This window comes from Odontesthes bonariensis, chromosome 14 (assembly GCF_027942865.1).
Source record: "Odontesthes bonariensis isolate fOdoBon6 chromosome 14, fOdoBon6.hap1, whole genome shotgun sequence".
In the NCBI taxonomy this organism is placed as follows: domain Eukaryota; kingdom Metazoa; phylum Chordata; class Actinopteri; order Atheriniformes; family Atherinopsidae; genus Odontesthes; species Odontesthes bonariensis.
The window spans coordinates 18,722,041-18,739,254 of NC_134519.1; the positions used below are offsets into that span (position 1 = coordinate 18,722,041).

At 40.0% G+C, this 17,214-nt stretch overlaps 1 protein-coding gene across 4 annotated transcripts in view; it reads right to left on the reverse strand.

Annotated features, from left to right (window-relative positions):
* The window catches only part of LOC142398999 (tensin-3-like), a 31,764-nt gene extending 15,773 nt beyond the window's left edge, over positions 1-15,991 (reverse strand). Inside the window, exons 1-12 of one of the 4 annotated variants that reach the window (XM_075483314.1) lie at positions 15,604-15,991; positions 8,450-8,611; positions 8,179-8,229; positions 7,835-7,957; positions 7,386-7,450; positions 6,192-6,275; positions 4,439-4,551; positions 3,907-3,967; positions 3,632-3,707; positions 3,410-3,539; positions 3,088-3,153; positions 1,883-1,984 (exon numbers count right to left, since the gene is read on the reverse strand). In XM_075483314.1, coding sequence (XP_075339429.1) covers positions 1,883-1,984; positions 3,088-3,153; positions 3,410-3,539; positions 3,632-3,707; positions 3,907-3,967; positions 4,439-4,551; positions 6,192-6,275; positions 7,386-7,450; positions 7,835-7,957; positions 8,179-8,229; positions 8,450-8,599 — 1,021 coding nt within the window. In that variant the 5' untranslated portion in view covers positions 8,600-8,611; positions 15,604-15,991. Of the gene's footprint in view, positions 1-1,882; positions 1,985-3,087; positions 3,154-3,409; positions 3,540-3,631; positions 3,708-3,906; positions 3,968-4,438; positions 4,552-6,191; positions 6,276-7,385; positions 7,451-7,834; positions 7,958-8,178; positions 8,230-8,449; positions 8,612-15,544 lie in introns of all 4 variants that reach the window. The other 3 variants (XM_075483312.1, XM_075483313.1, XM_075483315.1) reach the window with 3 other exon arrangements.
* Between the last annotated feature and the right edge of the window lie 1,223 nt (positions 15,992-17,214).

Below are 17,214 nucleotides of genomic sequence, written 5' to 3' on the forward strand. Positions count from 1 at the left end.
GTAATGTTTTCTAATTTCATGAAAACGTACTGGGTTTGTTGGCATTTTATCCAAGTGTCAAGTGACAAAAGAGGAATAAACGTCCACCCACAATAGCATCGTTATCTATGATGTGGGTTCCTTTCTTTAAATATGGACTCTACATTTGTTTCTGCATCCAGCGTTTCTAGTTACATTTCACTGAAGAAATGATCTCCATATGGTGACTGTCTCCATGAAAAAATACTGACGACGTGGTGTGTGGATTTTTAGACTATGGATGGCACCATTTCTAGAAAGAGATGTTACAATTTTGGGGATTTTTTTCAGCACTCGATAAATTCAACCCAAACTAAAATCACATTCATATTCCCTGAATTAATCCAGGAGTCAGCAAAATTCTAAGAGACAGAAAAAAAAACTATCTGCATTCTGAGGCCATTAAATCCCTTTGAAATGAGTGAAAAGATTCTTGAGAGACTACAAAGTGATCATTCAGACATAACCCCATCGCCATTTACTGCTAAACAAAGAAGACACCTAACTTCATCAATAAACTTAAGTAAACAACCTTTCAGGGAAAACAATCTTCTAAAATTGGACTCTTAAAAAAACAAACTCAGGCAACTGAAGAACAGCCTCTGAAGTAAATGAGGTTTTCTTTTCCCAAACTTAGCACTACAGTGTCAAACAACTTCTAGACTTCCTCCTCCTGACCACGCTCTGGGTGACAGACTGTGAAGCAAACTGGACCTGCCGGAGGACAACTGCTGGTAAGCACATGTAGAATTCCAACCGAGCTCCCAGTCTTCCCTCTCACAAGTAGTGTTTACATGAGAAAACAAGGTTGTAAATATCCCACATGAAGGCTTTGGAATCAAGGCAACGGGGAAAAAATAAAAACCCCAAAAACCTCTTTCGCTGGTGTCTTTGCTTTGCTTTGATGAAATTCTTAAACAGGATAGGCTGCGTTTTCATTGCATTCCCAAAAGTAGGCATAAAACTCTAGGTTAGGTCATTTTGAACGAAAAATGAAAAAGGCAGCTTGTTTTCATCAAGCTGAACTCCGCTTATAAAAACACTCAATGAATACTGGAAAAGGGTGGATCTGTATTTTAATGCCGCCACCGTGTTGCTCTATTCTGGGAGGTTGTTGTGAATTCTGTGGTTCAGTGGAGTGGCAACAACCACAGCTAGGTCGGGGCGCCCCGGCAGGGTGGCTCTGAGTGTGAATGCATGACTGTGTGTGGGGGGGGGCACAAGTGAGAGTGTGCATATGTGTGGGATGGCTGAAGCGTGCCTATTCATTTCACGAGACAACAAGACAGAAATCTCCTGAGAAATATCTGCTCTTCCTCTGAACCCAGCATTCCCCACATACAGCAACACTCCTCTGTACTTTACACAGAAATAACACTCCTTGCCATTCTCATTACACTGCACGCTAAGGTAACTCTTAGTCTCTGGTTTCTTTTCTCAGCATAGTAAAAGTCTGGTTTCCAAAGGCCTGTCTGCCAGGGTTTTAAGTGCCACTCATACGTAAGGTTCCTGTACATCAACTGCGGCCATAACCAAGTTAGTGATAACTGAGTGTGGATGTTAATGTACACACTGCAGTTCCTCAGTGACATGGGCCACAGGACCTGTCACACTCTGTTAATTCTCTGCGAGAGAAAGAGTTTGTGTAACTGTGAAACACAGAGAACAAACTAAAATCTGGAAAAGTTAAAAAGGAAGAAAGGTTCAATATCTAAAACAAAAAAAAAAAAAGAAAACTGTTCTCATTTATGAAATCTCCAGCAATATTTTTTTTTGTTAGTGTCTGATTCATCATGTAACCTTGGCATTGTTATAACAAAGTCTTGAGAGTCATGTTGCGACTAATGTAGCGTAGCAACTGTACCTTCACCATCACAGATGTTCTGGTACGAGTCCCAGCGGGTTAGAGAATCTGCAGTGTTGTAGTCAACAATAACATCTGGTCCATTTTGCCACCTGTCAGCACCTGGTACAAAAAAAATAACATTACTGTAGATACTGTATAGCTTTTTGACAAGTCTTATTTACAAACAAAACAGTGAAATCTAGAAAGTTTCAGTATTTTTCTGATATTTCTAGTTGAATCTGTAGGTGTAAAAATTTCAAAGTTTCCCTTTATCAAAGTGATGCAAGTATTAATCTAAAATAGCACAGGCTTTTTTTCATGAGACGAAAACAAGTCAAATAGATGTAAAAAAAAAAAAAATGTCTTTCTTAGTCGGGTTTCCTTTCACGAGCAAAGCAAGTCTGAGGTGGTCTTTTGAAAAGTGAACGAAAAATGAAACAGACACTTTGCCCGGACATAGGACATTTTTTAATCCCCACAGCTCATGGTTGTAATTCAGTAGAAATAGTAGCTGTCCTAACCAGAAACAATACTTGTTTAGAAGCAACAGAAAAACTATGGTGGACATCTACATGAGGAAAATGGAGAGAACTCTTCATCAGGAACTCCTTTCATTTCTGTGCATGTGGGATATCTCTGAAGACACCCGGTCAGTCCAATTAGTTTTACAGAAATTGCTGGTGAGTAATGTAATTCAAGTCTTTGCCAGATCAGACATGATTTACAAGTCTCTCCATGCTCTCCAACGGACATCAAGTCTTCTTCAAAACAGGCAAAAATCACGTCAAGCGTGCACATGAACTTTTTTGTACATTAGTGTAATTTATTTGTACATTTCTTAAATTTCCAGTCACCTTTTTCTTATTCACATGCTCCAATTGTCAAAATGGCAATGGAAACCCAGGTATTGTGTTCCTAGAAGGTGAAGGATCAACCAAGCCAAAGAAAAAGAAAAAAGAAAAAGCTAAAGAAAAAAAAAAAAGGGGCACATACACATAGTTTCACTCCTGTGGGGTTCTGGGGGAAGGACATGCTGTGCTTCTTTACCCCTCTGTCAGCACACACTTCACACTACATTTCCCCTCTGATGCATTCCACATCCCCTATCACCAGGGGGCAGAGGGGGAAGCACGGAAAAAAGAATGACGAGAGCGCTGTGTCTGCTTTTCCGCCTATCTCTTTCTGGACAACTACTTTAAAAAGCTGAAGAGTTAAGAATCTACCTGGGATCTTCTCTGGTCCCTCGGAGAACACCAGCTCAACTTTACCATAGTCTGGAAATCTGGGATCTGAAATGACAGCAACACACGAAGAAAGCTATAAATACGAGCCATCCAAAACTGGAAAGATGAACGATGTTGTTGTTCAGCAACATGGATTCTCTCAGTACACGTAACGTGTTTAGGAAAACAAGATTACTAGGCTTAAAGTGCCAAGTCTAAATTGACTCCAGACTGAGCCTTGCAGACGCTATGTGGAGCGGAAGAGCTGCTGTGGACTAGCAGCTGCAAGTTGAGGCCTGCTCTCAAGGTTTTTCAGGTGTACCTTTGTTGGCATTCTCCATGTCCTCTTTCTCAAACATCAGGTTGTAACCTTGCACTGCTCCCGTGTGGAACTGAAGCCGAAAAATAACCTCCCGCTCTGAAGTTATGTCACTTTTATGATAGCATTTGATCTAAAAAAACAAAAAAAACATTTTATGATTACAGCTGTCAGCGTTGACATTGAAATCTCTGCAAATGCAGCTTCATTTTTTTTTTTCTTTACCATGATGTCTCCTTTCAGGAGCTGGGCAGGCTCCAGGGTGATGCATACACAGTCTTTGTGGCCTGGACCAATGAGACTTAAATGAAAACAAGAGAGAAGACTGTAAAGTGAGCCAGAGTGTGGAAGCAATTACAGAAATTTACACAAACCAGTAAGTCAGAATTAAAATTAACATTAAGCTAACTTAAACAGAACGCTGCTGTAAAGTATTGTAACATTCTATAAAAGCAAACAATGTTCAAATGAATGTGTGACCACATATATAGGGTACTCACTAGACTCCAGATGAATACACTGCCTGCATTCCTTGGTAAACTTTGATGTATGGGCGACACGCTAAAAAAAAAAAGAAGAAAAAAGCCTAAAATGAAAGTTTTTTTATAGATGCTTTAATGGCATGACTTTGAAAAGCTTGCTATGCAGCTTCTCAGTTAACTTTGTTCACTGTCTTAGAGTGATAAGCTGTTGTTGTGAGGAAGGGATTTTAGCTCCATAGTGTGATGACAACCTTTGTTTTCTCAGTGAAATTAGTGAAAACAGCAATTTCCAAACAAACACTCGAATGTGTGAATTCCCATAGTTTTACTGGGAACTGGGAAGGTCTTCCCCTCAATTCTGTTTATGTACACAAACTCCATGTGCCTAAACATGCAAATGTGTTTTGGGAAAAGTTATAAAGTTCAGATAAGACTCCAGCTGAAACTCTGATGTGGTTGTGTTTGCATTTATTTTTTTGAGGGGGGGGCTTTTATTTCATTTTCATTGGGACATGCAGCTGTGTATAGTGGTAAACAATATGAGCTTAACCTCTGGTGGCGTCAAAGTTTGGTATCCCATGCAGGATGACGCAGTGCAGGAACAAGGGGGAGGCATTGATCTTCATGGATCCACTTAGTAAACTGTTGAGGATCCAAACATACCTGACCGAAAAGAAAAGAGTTGGATGTGAAGATCAAACAGGGCTATTATATGTATTCCCACAACAGAAAATATGCTACTATATCCACGATGTTCTGTCTCAAAATTAGTAGAGACAGACTCCAGCTTTTTCTTTTACTCCAGCGCAACTTTATGTCTTTTCAACAGCTTTCAGACCTTTTCTTTCACAAAGTTAAAGAGTTGATAACAGAACGTAACAAAATAGAAGACATCTATTGAATCAAATTAAATATAAACAGGTGGTCAAACAGACGTGAATAGAAGGTAAATTATAAAATGATGCAGGTTTTTAAGACAAATGAAAAACTCTTATTTAAAAAAAAAACTAAAAAAAAAAACACATGAAAAATGTTTTCATAACGGATGTAAAGGAAACTAGGGGTGTTGCCAGTCTTTCCTTCACAGGCAGAATGGTCCACGGTTTAAAAGCACTGACAACAAAGGCCTGGTCACATTAGTTCAGAAGAAAAAACTGAGGAATAACAACCAGAAAACGCCCCATATGCTAAGTTAATGGCCAGGCATATTACTATCAAGTTCTCATTGTACAGTCTTTATGTATCGCATGTAAAGCCATTTTATGCAAAGAAAATGCGAAGCATATATTTTAAAATCTACTCAGGATGTAACAATCGGCCAGTGAAAGTTGACATAAACTGGAATATGTTTATGTCTCTTAAGTGCCTGTTAAAATTAAGGCAACAGCATTATATGCTTGAAAATAGATAGGAAATGGACTCCCTTTATACAGCACCTATTAACCTTAGCTAGTTTCTATTAATTCACTCATTCACACCTCAGTGACGATAGAGCTAGATAGTGAAATAACCCACTCCACCTTAGCCCATAGACAGCTGTATGTTCAATTTTATCCTTGTGCATCCCTTCCGTGTTGTTTTAGAACAAAACCCAGAACAGATTAAATCTCTATCTGCATGGTTACAAGCAGGGGACATTGTTAGATAAATGTGATAACCACGACACAACACAATCTACTTAAATCCATGTACAGAAACTTTGGAGACTTTTCTTGAAGCCTGGCAGAACATTTTTTTTCTCTTAATCTCTATTAAAGTAGATATCTGCATTTGGGAAAAAAAACCTCCAAAATTTAAAGAAGATCCCATCATGCGAGTGAGAAGAGATCTTAACTACCCTTGTGTTTTTATTGCTAAATTTCACAGAGAACTTTGAATAAAGACCAAAAAAAAACATTGGCAGCTATCGTTGCTTTGCCAAAAGCAAACTGAATCTTTTTTTCCAGCACTTCCATAGATTAGTAATCGTTGTCATTAATGAGGGTTTATCACAGACAACTGCTTCTAGACTGCTAGGAAAAAACACTTTTGTTCATCAGTATGAGCAGTGATGATTGACACCAGGTTAGGACAACACCAGGTCATCATGGGATTCTATTTTTAATGAAACTACAAAACAATGACTGGCTTTTATCTAAAAAAAAAAAAAAAAGATAGATAAACAGCACCGGGACACCCATTGTTTGCTCCTGAATCAGGTGGGTGGGAGAATGTTTGGAAGAAAACATGCGTTGAGATATACAGTACAACACACATATGATACGTTTCTGAGCCGAAGGGCTTGTGTATATTATGGGTCTTACCGCTTCTGCGAAGGTGTCATCAGAGCCGAGACTTTATCGTCGTAGTATTTCCTCATGGCGAAACGGTCCAACGCCTGATCAGCACTTTGTGGGAGACAGAAAGACGCACTAAACACTTGAGGTAATTATGACTCAAGACTACACTCTGAACTATAATTGAATAGTTTTAACCGTTACTTCAGTTAGGGCAACCCAAACACACACACACACACACACACACGCATGCACACACATAATTGACAAGAGGGAAAGTAACTGGAAAGACAGAGGCTTCCAACAGAGAGGAAGAGAATGCCAGCCTTAAGTAAACACAGAGGGGGAGAAGGGGACAGAGAGAGGCCAGAGTGTATGCACAGCTTGGCAATTCAGACAGGCCTAAAACCAACAGGCGCTGCAGCCTTTTCACCACAACTCTGTTTTTTCCTCTCATCGGCCACCTCTCTCTCTGCTCCCCCCTCAGTCTCTTCCATTGTATATCTGGCTTTTTGTTTTCCCATCTCTTCCTCTCCTCCTTTTTTTTGCCCTCTGTCTCTCACATTCACCGCACTGAGCTGGTATTTCTCAGTGGGACACAAACACTAAGGTAGTCAGGGATTGGCAAAATCAAAGGTCGATGTGGGCTCATACAATGATATGCCTGTGCTGTGTGCAGAAAGGATCTACATAAGGGCATGACACTGAGTCCTGCAAACCTCAGTGTTTGCACCATCTCTTGACTTTACGGCTCCCTAAAGCATCAGTACCTCTGAATTTGTCTGACTGACAATGGCTGAAAACATTGGATGGGTTTTCACGATGATTAACACATTTCTTGAAATTGACACTGCGGCCAGAGGGCATCCCAGCAACTAACATGCTTCTAAGTTGATTCATGCAATTCAAAACAGGGTGATTCATGGCTTAAATCATGTGGTTTTCCTTTGAATCTGAAAGCTTAAACTTTCCTTTGACTCGCTCTCTGAATCACCTTAACCTTATGTTACAGGAGGTAAATGAATCAAATGTGGTTGAGCAATGACAAACGTTATGGTTGACAAAATGAGCCCTTATTGTCATGGCTCCCTGTTGATATTGTTTGCTGCTAACGGTGAGTGGGTGTACCCGTATTATGATAAATCATGACTTCAGAGGGACAGAAAGAAAAAACATTTATAGTAACATGACATGAGAATTGCGACATATGGTTGTGGTTACCTGGCTGATACATCAGTGAAATGCACAAAGGATGAAATGACAACACCAATTCGACCCTTGCCGCCCTAAAGAACAACAAAAAAAAAACAAACAACATGACAAGGCAGAGGATGATTCAATAACCATGCAGCACTTGTGGTTTTATTCTATTTTAAGGACCCCGAAAGGGCTCCAAATGTAGCTCATATTATGTGCTTTGTCATAAACATACTATTTTCAGCCAAAGTTGGATAAAAAAATAATCACATATCACAAAAAAAACAAATGTCACTTTGGATCCTACTTATTTAGTCACAAACAGTTAATGTTATAATTAAACATACTATGTTTTTTTCTCATTTAAAAAAAAACACTTGAAATGAGTGATGCGGTTTTATCTGAAGCTACTGAATAAATCAGTGCGTGAATATTGCAGTTGAGCTGATACTCCACAGCCTCCAGATGCTCACCCTGCAGTGTATAACGACCACATGTAGAGGGTCAGCATTGAGCCAGCTCTCCATGGCCTTACAGATGGTGCAGATCTTATCCAGAGGTGGGGCATGCAGGTCTGGCCAACCTGTATCCAGTGTCTGAAAAACATCATTGTTCAGTGTGAACGCATGCACTCTCTCTCCACATCATAGCATTTGCAAATCAATAATATAAGGTCTACAATAGCTGGCTGGCAAGACAAAGTTGATTAAAGAGGACTGTTAGAGATATGGAGTACCATTACCATGCACTATTTTTTGTGCTCTTTTCCAAAGTCATATATACTGCTACTTGAGATAGATACCTCAATAAAACTTACCTTGGGGTTCATTTTAGAGAGATCATGTCTTCTCTCTGACAGGTTAATAATCTAAAGAAAGCACAACGCACATGACTTCAAATGTTGTCTCTAGGACGACTGTATACTGCTTTAACACTGACACTTAGAGTGAGTGGAAGATACAATCTGACATCAATGCTTTCGTGTCAATGTCCCATAAAAGCCCTTCAGCATTAACAGCAATGCTATTAGAACTTTGACACCTGGCTATAGCACGTTTAAGAGAAGCGCATGGACAAGCAGCACTGACCAGGTAATTATCCGCATGCTTAGACTTGAGCATTCGAGTGACATCCTTCAGGTTGTGCAAGTAGATCTCCTCAGAGCAGCCCCGGGGGAAGGACACAGCTATGATACGTTCTGTGATATAAGTAAGGTCGAGCTCATATCCCTCCTCCATTGTGAATCTTTCCTGTTAAAAAATATCAAAGCAGACATGAAGGATGATAAGGCCTTTCACTTCTCTTACACCATTCTAGTTTTAAACAGGTCACACTACTTAAGTCAATATTTAATGGTCAAAGTCCTCAGCTTTAGTCACTGTGTCCAGGTTGTCCACAGATATCTTTAGAGAATGACTTCAGTTCCAGATTGTAACACAGAGGATGTCATGTTTACACAGCAACGGTTGACATTATGTGTCACAAATATCGTACTGGTTTAATTGAAACGAGGACTTCTTAACACATGACAGATCATTTCTACTTATTTGTACTTTGAAGAGAACTACAGAGGACAACTACAATCTAGCTAAAACAGATAATCAGTTGGAGCAACAGTAACAAAGAAAAGAAAAAGAAAACATTCAAAGATCTCTATTTGAAACCAGTTGTTGCAGTTCCCCGATTGGTGTCTTGTTCCTGTGACCATGAACTTTCTGCTGTAGTGGTCTAAAGAGAGCCCGTCTCCCCTGCCACCCCACTAGTTCTACAGTCACATCCCTTTCTCTCTTATCTAGTCATCTCTGTGCAGCCTCCCTGTCTGTCAGCTGGAAAATTAGAAAGCTGCTGTCACATCCCAACAGAAGGCTTGAAACAATGAGCTGAACTCACAGAACACCGAACAGTAGACATCACTGCAGAAAAGTAAACACAGGAAAATCGAAGAGCAAAATTCACCCATGAACCGTAACTGCTGAAAACCAAGTGCGAGTAAGGTAAAGTGAGCAACGCTGGTCGTCTTGTTACGGTGCAACATTCTTCTGGGACACTTTGGGTTCTGGCGTTCATGTCCATCTTACTTTGACACACACAACCTACTCATAAATTGTTGTGATTCATATAGATCAACCACACCTCTTCCCAGAAATGGAATGCCCAGATGGCAGTCAGATGGCCACAGAAACTATTCAAGGAACGGATTGAAAAACTCAACAACAAACCCAAAGTGTTGACTCAGCCTCCAAACTCCCAATCTACAAAGACCGTATTCCACAACCAGAGGACTCAGAGGATTTGCCACAAACAGAAGAGCACCTTAAGAGATCTGGGGTTGCGAAGGTTACCTATACAATACTGGGGTTGTGGTTCAAATGCTGTGGCTCATCTGCAAAAAGATGTTGTAAAAAAAAAAATTTAAAAAAAAAAAGGTAAAGAGGTAGTATCAGGATTTAGAACATTATCACAAATATATTCAAGGTAAACACAAGAAACTTGTGCTAAAGGAAAAAATAAAAATAAAAAATGGACCAGGCTCAGTGAATAATTCCCTATACTCCCTATATAGACCAGTGAGCAGTGCTGACCAACATATCATTGGGGTCATCAGATGGGAACCTCCTTTCATCAGTGTTTCGTCTAGTTGGGCCCACGACACCTCCAGGAGGCTAGACAATGACCACTGGCGTCCCAGAGTCGCCCCCCTAATGCCAGCCAACACTGCTCCTCACACCACAACAACCATCTTTTTTAAAATTTTAATTTATTTAATTTTTTATTCAGAATATTCTAAACCAAATAATCTGTAAATTGAAGAGTTATGAAAAAGCATCAGCTGCAGCCATAGCAGATACTCTGCTGACTGTATCTAATTACAATTATTAACATTATTTCCAGGAAATGTGGGACGTTCATATTCATAAGTGTAGCACTCATTCATAAGATTTGAATGAGTAAAACCAAGGGGGTTAGACTTTAGTTTATGGCTGGTGCCATTTCCCATTTAGTTTCAGCTGCTCATGCTCCTCTGAATTTCTGTAACCTGGTGTACAAAAAAAAGTTCAGAGTATTTGCAATGTGGACAAGCATGTGAGCAAATCTGTCTTTACAGGCATCTTTAGAAACCCACTACTCAGGAGCACAGGGAGTCCTTGAATGGCACAGAGCTTATGGGGCGACGCTGCTGCATCGGTCTGATAAGATTAAAAGTGATGTATTGATATTTTTTCCTTAGAAGTGAGTAACTTTATTGTTCAGGAGAAGGCAAATAAAGAGCGAGTGTCAACAGTTACAACAGAATCTTCACATACCAGTTTCTAATAATTAATGCGTGGAGCATAATAACAACTTAAGGACCCGTGTGTACTGGGAGATAGTACAATAATGTAAAATCAGGAGTGTGGCATGAGACGTTAGACTTGCAACATTTGTTTTTTAGAATCATTAAAAGCGTGAGGACAAACTGGGATATGTTTGATTTTAGAAATATTTTACAATATTGTCAGTAAACCAAACCAAATTGTTCATTAAAGAAGTAACTGGTCTACACATCTGTTTAGAATTTGTAAGAGGTAATAAATCATTAGCATCCTGTTTTTGCTTTAGACTTTACACAAACACACATTCTCAAAGACAAACAAATTCCTAAGGTTGCTAGAGATATCATCGTGCCTTTTGAATGACCCCGATTGTTTGTTGTGATTAAATGATCCACAGACCAGAATGTGTCCGTCACCTGAGTCTGAGATGACTGCAGGCTACAGTCCCGCCACTATGAAGGCGGACAGTGGAAGAGCCATAAACCAGGAACAGTGCAGTCATGGCTTAAACCAACCCTTAGAGCGGAATGAAAGGGGCCATGTGAAGAGGTCATCACTCAGGGAAACTGGGCTGTGTTTTTTTGAGTGTGTGTTGGAGCTGTAAGCTGGGTGAGGTCCTCAGGGATTGTTGGAACTAAGGGCTGGTTTAGTCTCTTCTCCCTGTGACTACAAGGGCAAACTGTCAATTAATGGGATATTAATTAACAGATCGACTAGTACTTAGGACTGTGTGCATGTCCAGGGCTGGGCCTAAATAAGAAGGCAGCATAATATATTTGAAGTGACAAAGTACCACACCAACTAGACAGACAGGAATGGTATCTATGCAATAGTTGAAAATCTGTTTTCAAGAAATAGTTAAACATTTTGGAAGATATGTCCATCCCTTTCTTGCTGAGTCTTAGAGAAAGTTTGATACCACGTTACTTTTGTCCCTGCCAGTGGCTGCTTGGCTTAGTTAGGCACAGTGGTTATTCGATTACACATTAGCAGTTTAGGTACACGAATTGCATGAATATATGGCTTTAAATTGACCAAAGAAATACTGACAGTCTGTCAACAGTGACTTGTTTGCAAGATTGTTCCACAGACACTTGTACCAAGGGTTAATGTGTATGGTGGTTCAGGTGTGGTGAAGAATTGAACAGGACACCACGGAGGGTATAGGGAGGGTTTTGTTTTGCACCTGTAAGCAGCACAACTTATTTCAGTGCATATCATTAGAATATCTAAAATTAAATACTTTTGTCTACACTAGTAGGCCTGTAGTGAATTGTCCCTAAGGTAGGGCCAGCCACCCATTCCCAAAAACATTCTCACCAATGGTTCCAACTAATGCCAATAAATCCCATAAGGATTAACAAAAGCAACAGACTTCAAGTTATGAAATACATCACTGAACTAAATTGCACTTGAGTTATCGCTGAAGTTAATTAATCAATTTTTTTTTTTTCTGCAAGAACCTCCCACCTCCTCTACTCAACATTCAACTCAACATGACCAACTTGCCCCAGCACGCACTAAAGATAATTGGTCTTTAATTTGCACTCGGTGCTTTTGTTCCTGGTTTGAAGCACAACATTAGCTTACAAAGGCAGCATAAGCAGTGGCAAAGTACTCAAATCCAGAGCCCACCCATGGCACTGATAGCTAGGCTGGCAGAGAAGTGTGGTAAGCAAGTAGATTCAAGACGATAGTTTGCCAGGTCTATAGTGAACAAGCTGCAACAGGTTTGCTAAGGTCAGGATGTTGGGGGATTAGGGTGTGTCTGGCTCCCCTGGTTTCAACCCCTGCAAGTAAGTGCTTGACTAGGCTGTGTTGATGCTGTCAGCCACGTTTACACATGCATGACCATTACTTGGAACCTATTACAAATGCCATTCTTTCACTTACCCTGAACTGTGCTGAAAATAAATTAATCAAACATTCCATTTACAAGTATAATACTGGGAGGAAAAGATTGTTGTGTGTTAAAAACTGGGATGAAGCCCGTTTCAAGAGAGCCACACCCTTCATCTGGCACCGCCCTGTACGGAATCTTCCATTTTGTACGTGATAAAGGAAGAGGTGTTATAAAATCAGATAAAAACTACTGAAAGTTGTTTTCATATTACTGTGGTGACAACAGCTGGCGAAAACTTTGCATACTTATCTGTCACAAATGACAAAACTAACCAAAGCCACAGCAACCAAAACCATTTGTGACAGTCTGTGTGTGATTTGGCTGGTTTCTACATGTCTTCACCATTCCTGACTACATTTTCTATTAGTGATGTCATTGTGGTCATCGTCATGCAATGTTTGGTCAAACCAGAAGAGAAAAGAGTCAAATCAATGTATTCATGCTGTTTAGAATTTGACTTTTATGATGACAACCTCCTATAGAGGCCCAAAATTGAAAATGAAACCAATTGAATGTCTCACCGCCTATATAGGTTTAGCACTATGATGAGAAGCGCCAGTACATCAGTACATCGTGGTGAAAAAGGTGCAACCAACAAATGTTAAGTCTTACAGGATGTTTTTAGAAAAAAAAAAAAAAACATCTTAAAAATATTTAACTGGATATGATTCAAATCAGTGGGAGACGAGGGAGAAGCAAATAACAATATGCATAAACATTACGCCTGCACACATATGAAAGCAATCAAGACGCACCCATTCACACACCTAAATCAAACCAAATTGCTGCTATTGGCTCAAATGTCTGGCTATGACAACAACCTCTATTTCTAGAAAACATGAACATTAATTATATACCATAATAACCATAACTTAAGTCAAATGTCTGAAATTTAGAAGAAAAAAAATGGTGGACTGGTCTACCACTTATCTAGTGCACAATAATGTGCAGCAGTACTAAAGTGTTACATCTCAGCCAAGCCTAGCATGTAGGCATGTTTTGCACTTTTGGAAAAGTGGCTCTGCATGCATTATGCTACTGTCTTTCTGAAGGACTCTGAACAGATCAATGATCTCCTGGGCTGTTTGTCTGCAAAAGTGATTAACAGAACAGATTTGGTTTGTGCCTCTCTTGTCTTGGTTGTATTCTCTTGTTGTAATTTAGTACCCATATCTATCAGCCATCTAATAGATTGGATAGCACCAGCTTTTACTGTCCCAAACTGCTTTCTGTTCATACTTGGCAACAGTGTGCTTTCATACTGTGGGATGACATGTCCAGAGTGACATGACTGGTGTAAAAGCCCAGAGAAGGACAAGGCCACAGTTTGTTTTGGCCTTTTCCTGTCAGGGGCTCTGTATGTTTGTGCTGTGGCTTTGACACCCATTCATGGCTGAAGAACTGAAATAAACAAACCATGAGAACTATTGAAGAAAACCCACAAAAGTGGGTGATAGGTATTTTTAGCAAGTTTATTTTGCAGTCCTGGAACTCTAGTATGTATTTGTCTCCCATTTTCAAGAAATATTTTGAAGTACATAAAAATGACCGTCCTTGCTCTGAGCAAATGTGTGCACCGTTAAAGCTTCCAAAGTGCTCCCTAATTACCATTTTCTAACCCAAGGTCATAGTGGAATGCGTTCCAAAACGGATTATGTTCCCACTCTCACTCTCCCACTCTCTTTTCCCTATTTCTTGCCATTTTTTGCCCCTTTATTGCTTTCATTCTTCTTCCTCCACTAGATCTCAGCTCTGTTTAATGACTTACACATGTCAACCAAGTGCCCGTGGGAGTGGTGCTGTGACAAAATGATATGCCCCAGTGCTCCATCCTGTGCTACAATCACAGTGTTCTACTTACAGTACACAATCCAAACCCTCTGCCAACCCACACTGTCAGGACAACCCATTTAACTGTTGCTCTGAAAGCCATTTGTAAGTGCCACCTGGTATCAGCAAGTAGAAAAAAAGAACACTTTGTGTTAGTGGTGCAATTTTCATTTAGTTTATGGTTAGATATGTTTCACATTACTCAAAAAAGAAACAGAAACAAAAGCTGTATTAACCAGTTTAAAAAATATTTCTCCCAACTCTCTTGGTCTGAATTTACAGCTAATCTTGAATATGGCCTCCAAAGTGTTCAGAGAAACAGTTCTGTTGGTTGAAAGAAACGTGTGCAAGAGGGTGTGGATGCAGGTGCACATCTGATTTTCAAGGGAACTGATATCGAGGTGAGGAGGACTGCGGCGGCTGTGATGTAAGGATTCTTGTACATGTTATCAACAATGGCTGCCTGAGAAGCAAAGCCTTGAGGCTACAAATACTGCAAAGCAGCTGTAGCTCAAGCAAAAGAGTTTCTCAATCTGTTTGTCTCCATCATTTAACCGCTGGCTGAAAACTCCAACAACATGGGACAAAGTATGGCCTGTTTCTGTTTGAGCTCTCCAGACTTTTGGGTACAAGTCCTCCACAAGCACGTTACCATATGTTTCACATTATAATGGTCTTCGGTGCACCATAACCCACAACAGCAAGGAACCCGAAATTATAGCCAGTGCAAAGTACAATTCACTAAGGAAGACATTTAAAATGCCAAAAAGATTCAATCAGGTCAAACTGAGCTGTAGGGAGTTAAGCTCAAATGCTTTCATTAATACTGTTTCACAGTGTAAGAAAGAAAGAAAAAACATCACGATGAATTTTTGAAGTTTGAATGACTCCCTTCTCTGTCACCACAGTTCTTACTGAAGAGAGCCAAACATACACACATACACACACACACACACACACCAGCAACACTATACATCTTTGCTTTGAGCTAAAGTAAATATAGAGCAGTGGCCTGTTTTCTTTGAATAAATGAGCAAATTCAATTGAATGTGACTGAGCAAAGGGCTGAAAACAAGAGGAAATTGTTCAAATGTGCTGTGAGAGTAGAGGTATAAATTTTGCTTCTAAGTACTGACCAGCCCAATGAGGCAAACTCCCAATGCCCTGATAAAGAAGTCCACACGCCGTACCTTACTTTTCTTCTTTTCCAATCGTTTGACTCTCTTTGTCAGCCAATGTTACTGGAAGAGAATGAATACCAAAAGTCCAAAGAGCCTTCAGCCAGTCATACAGGCTTAGTGCGGACTGAGAGGCTCATTTCCCTTTGCTGGAATGTGCGCTCCGGCTGATCAGAGACGCTTACTTTGTCCAAGCTGTACTATGTTCTTTCTTCGTCCTTTTTTTTTTTCTTTTTTGTGGTGATAAAAATGGAAGTCCTTGCTTCGTTCCTGAACTGCTGCTCCTGCTGTTTCTGCTCAGCCTCCAGTTCACTTCCTATCGTCCAGACTACCGCTGCAGCCACCACAAGTTCTGGCATGGGATAGTCCTCCCACTGCATCGCTGTTGTGGCTGCTTCCCATGTTCCCTCCCATTCCGCGCAACCTCCCCTCTTTGTGGCCTCCTCCCTCGCCCTGTGCCTCCCTCCATTTGTTCTCACCCTCACTCCTCACACGCACTTGGAGACTTCCTGCCATCCCCCCACAGGACCCCCCCAAAATCCTTTCATATGGGGACAATTGAATATGCAGCCTGATAAAACTGCATTTTCTTAGTTTCACCCACTGAAACAAATGAAATATTTGGTATTTCAGTGTCATACAGTCTAAAGTAAACATCAGTATCCCAAACTGACCACTATATTACATCACCCAAAACAATGATGTGTGTGATATTTTAAGTTCTAGTACCGTACTACACGTAAAAGTACAGTAAAATTGTCATCAAAATCTACAGCATAAAAACACTTGATAGTATTATTACTAAATATTTACAAACATCTTTTCTTGAGCTGACCTAAACAGACCTTTTTTTTCTTCTTTGTTTACATGTACTAATTGTGCAACCCAAGCTAAAAAAGTTGAAATGTTCAAATGCTGTATAAATTTCGATAAAACCTGCAAATCTCATAAAGTGACGTTTTACTCACAATAGAACATAGGAAAACATCTCACACGTTGAAAGTGAAACATTTTTATTATTTCACCTTGAATTTGGTGGCAGCAACGAAAAACTTTGAAGCAAGGCAACAAAAAGCTTGAAAAGTACTGGTCCTAAACAGCTGCAGGAACAAGTTGCAGGTTAATAATTTGCAGGTTGGACCTCTATCGTGCAAAAAAGAGGTCTCATGTGTAAAAACACCATCACTGAAAATTGGAATTTCAATTGATTGAAATCTGAGAATCTTTATTATGGATGCTGTCTCTTCTAGACTAGACTGCACATCTGAAAAGGTACCATCCGTCCTGAAAGGTGTGTACAGGTTTTTTGGTAAAATATGCACCCATCCAGATGATGTATTTTACAGGGAAGGCCTTTCATATTTCAGGAAAGCAACACCATTGTTAGACTACATACAGTATCTATTACAACAGCAAGGCTTTGTAGTAGAAGAGTCCAGACCTTCCACCAACTGAAAGCGTTTGACGCATAATGAAATGTAAAACATGACATAGAAGACCCAGGACTGTTGAGCAGCTTGAATCTTTGATCAGACAGGAATCAAAAAGCACCCTTCTCCCAAAGGTCCAGCAACTGGTTTCTTCAGTTTCTTTGCACACAGATTGTTCTACAGAATAGAAATGTCAAG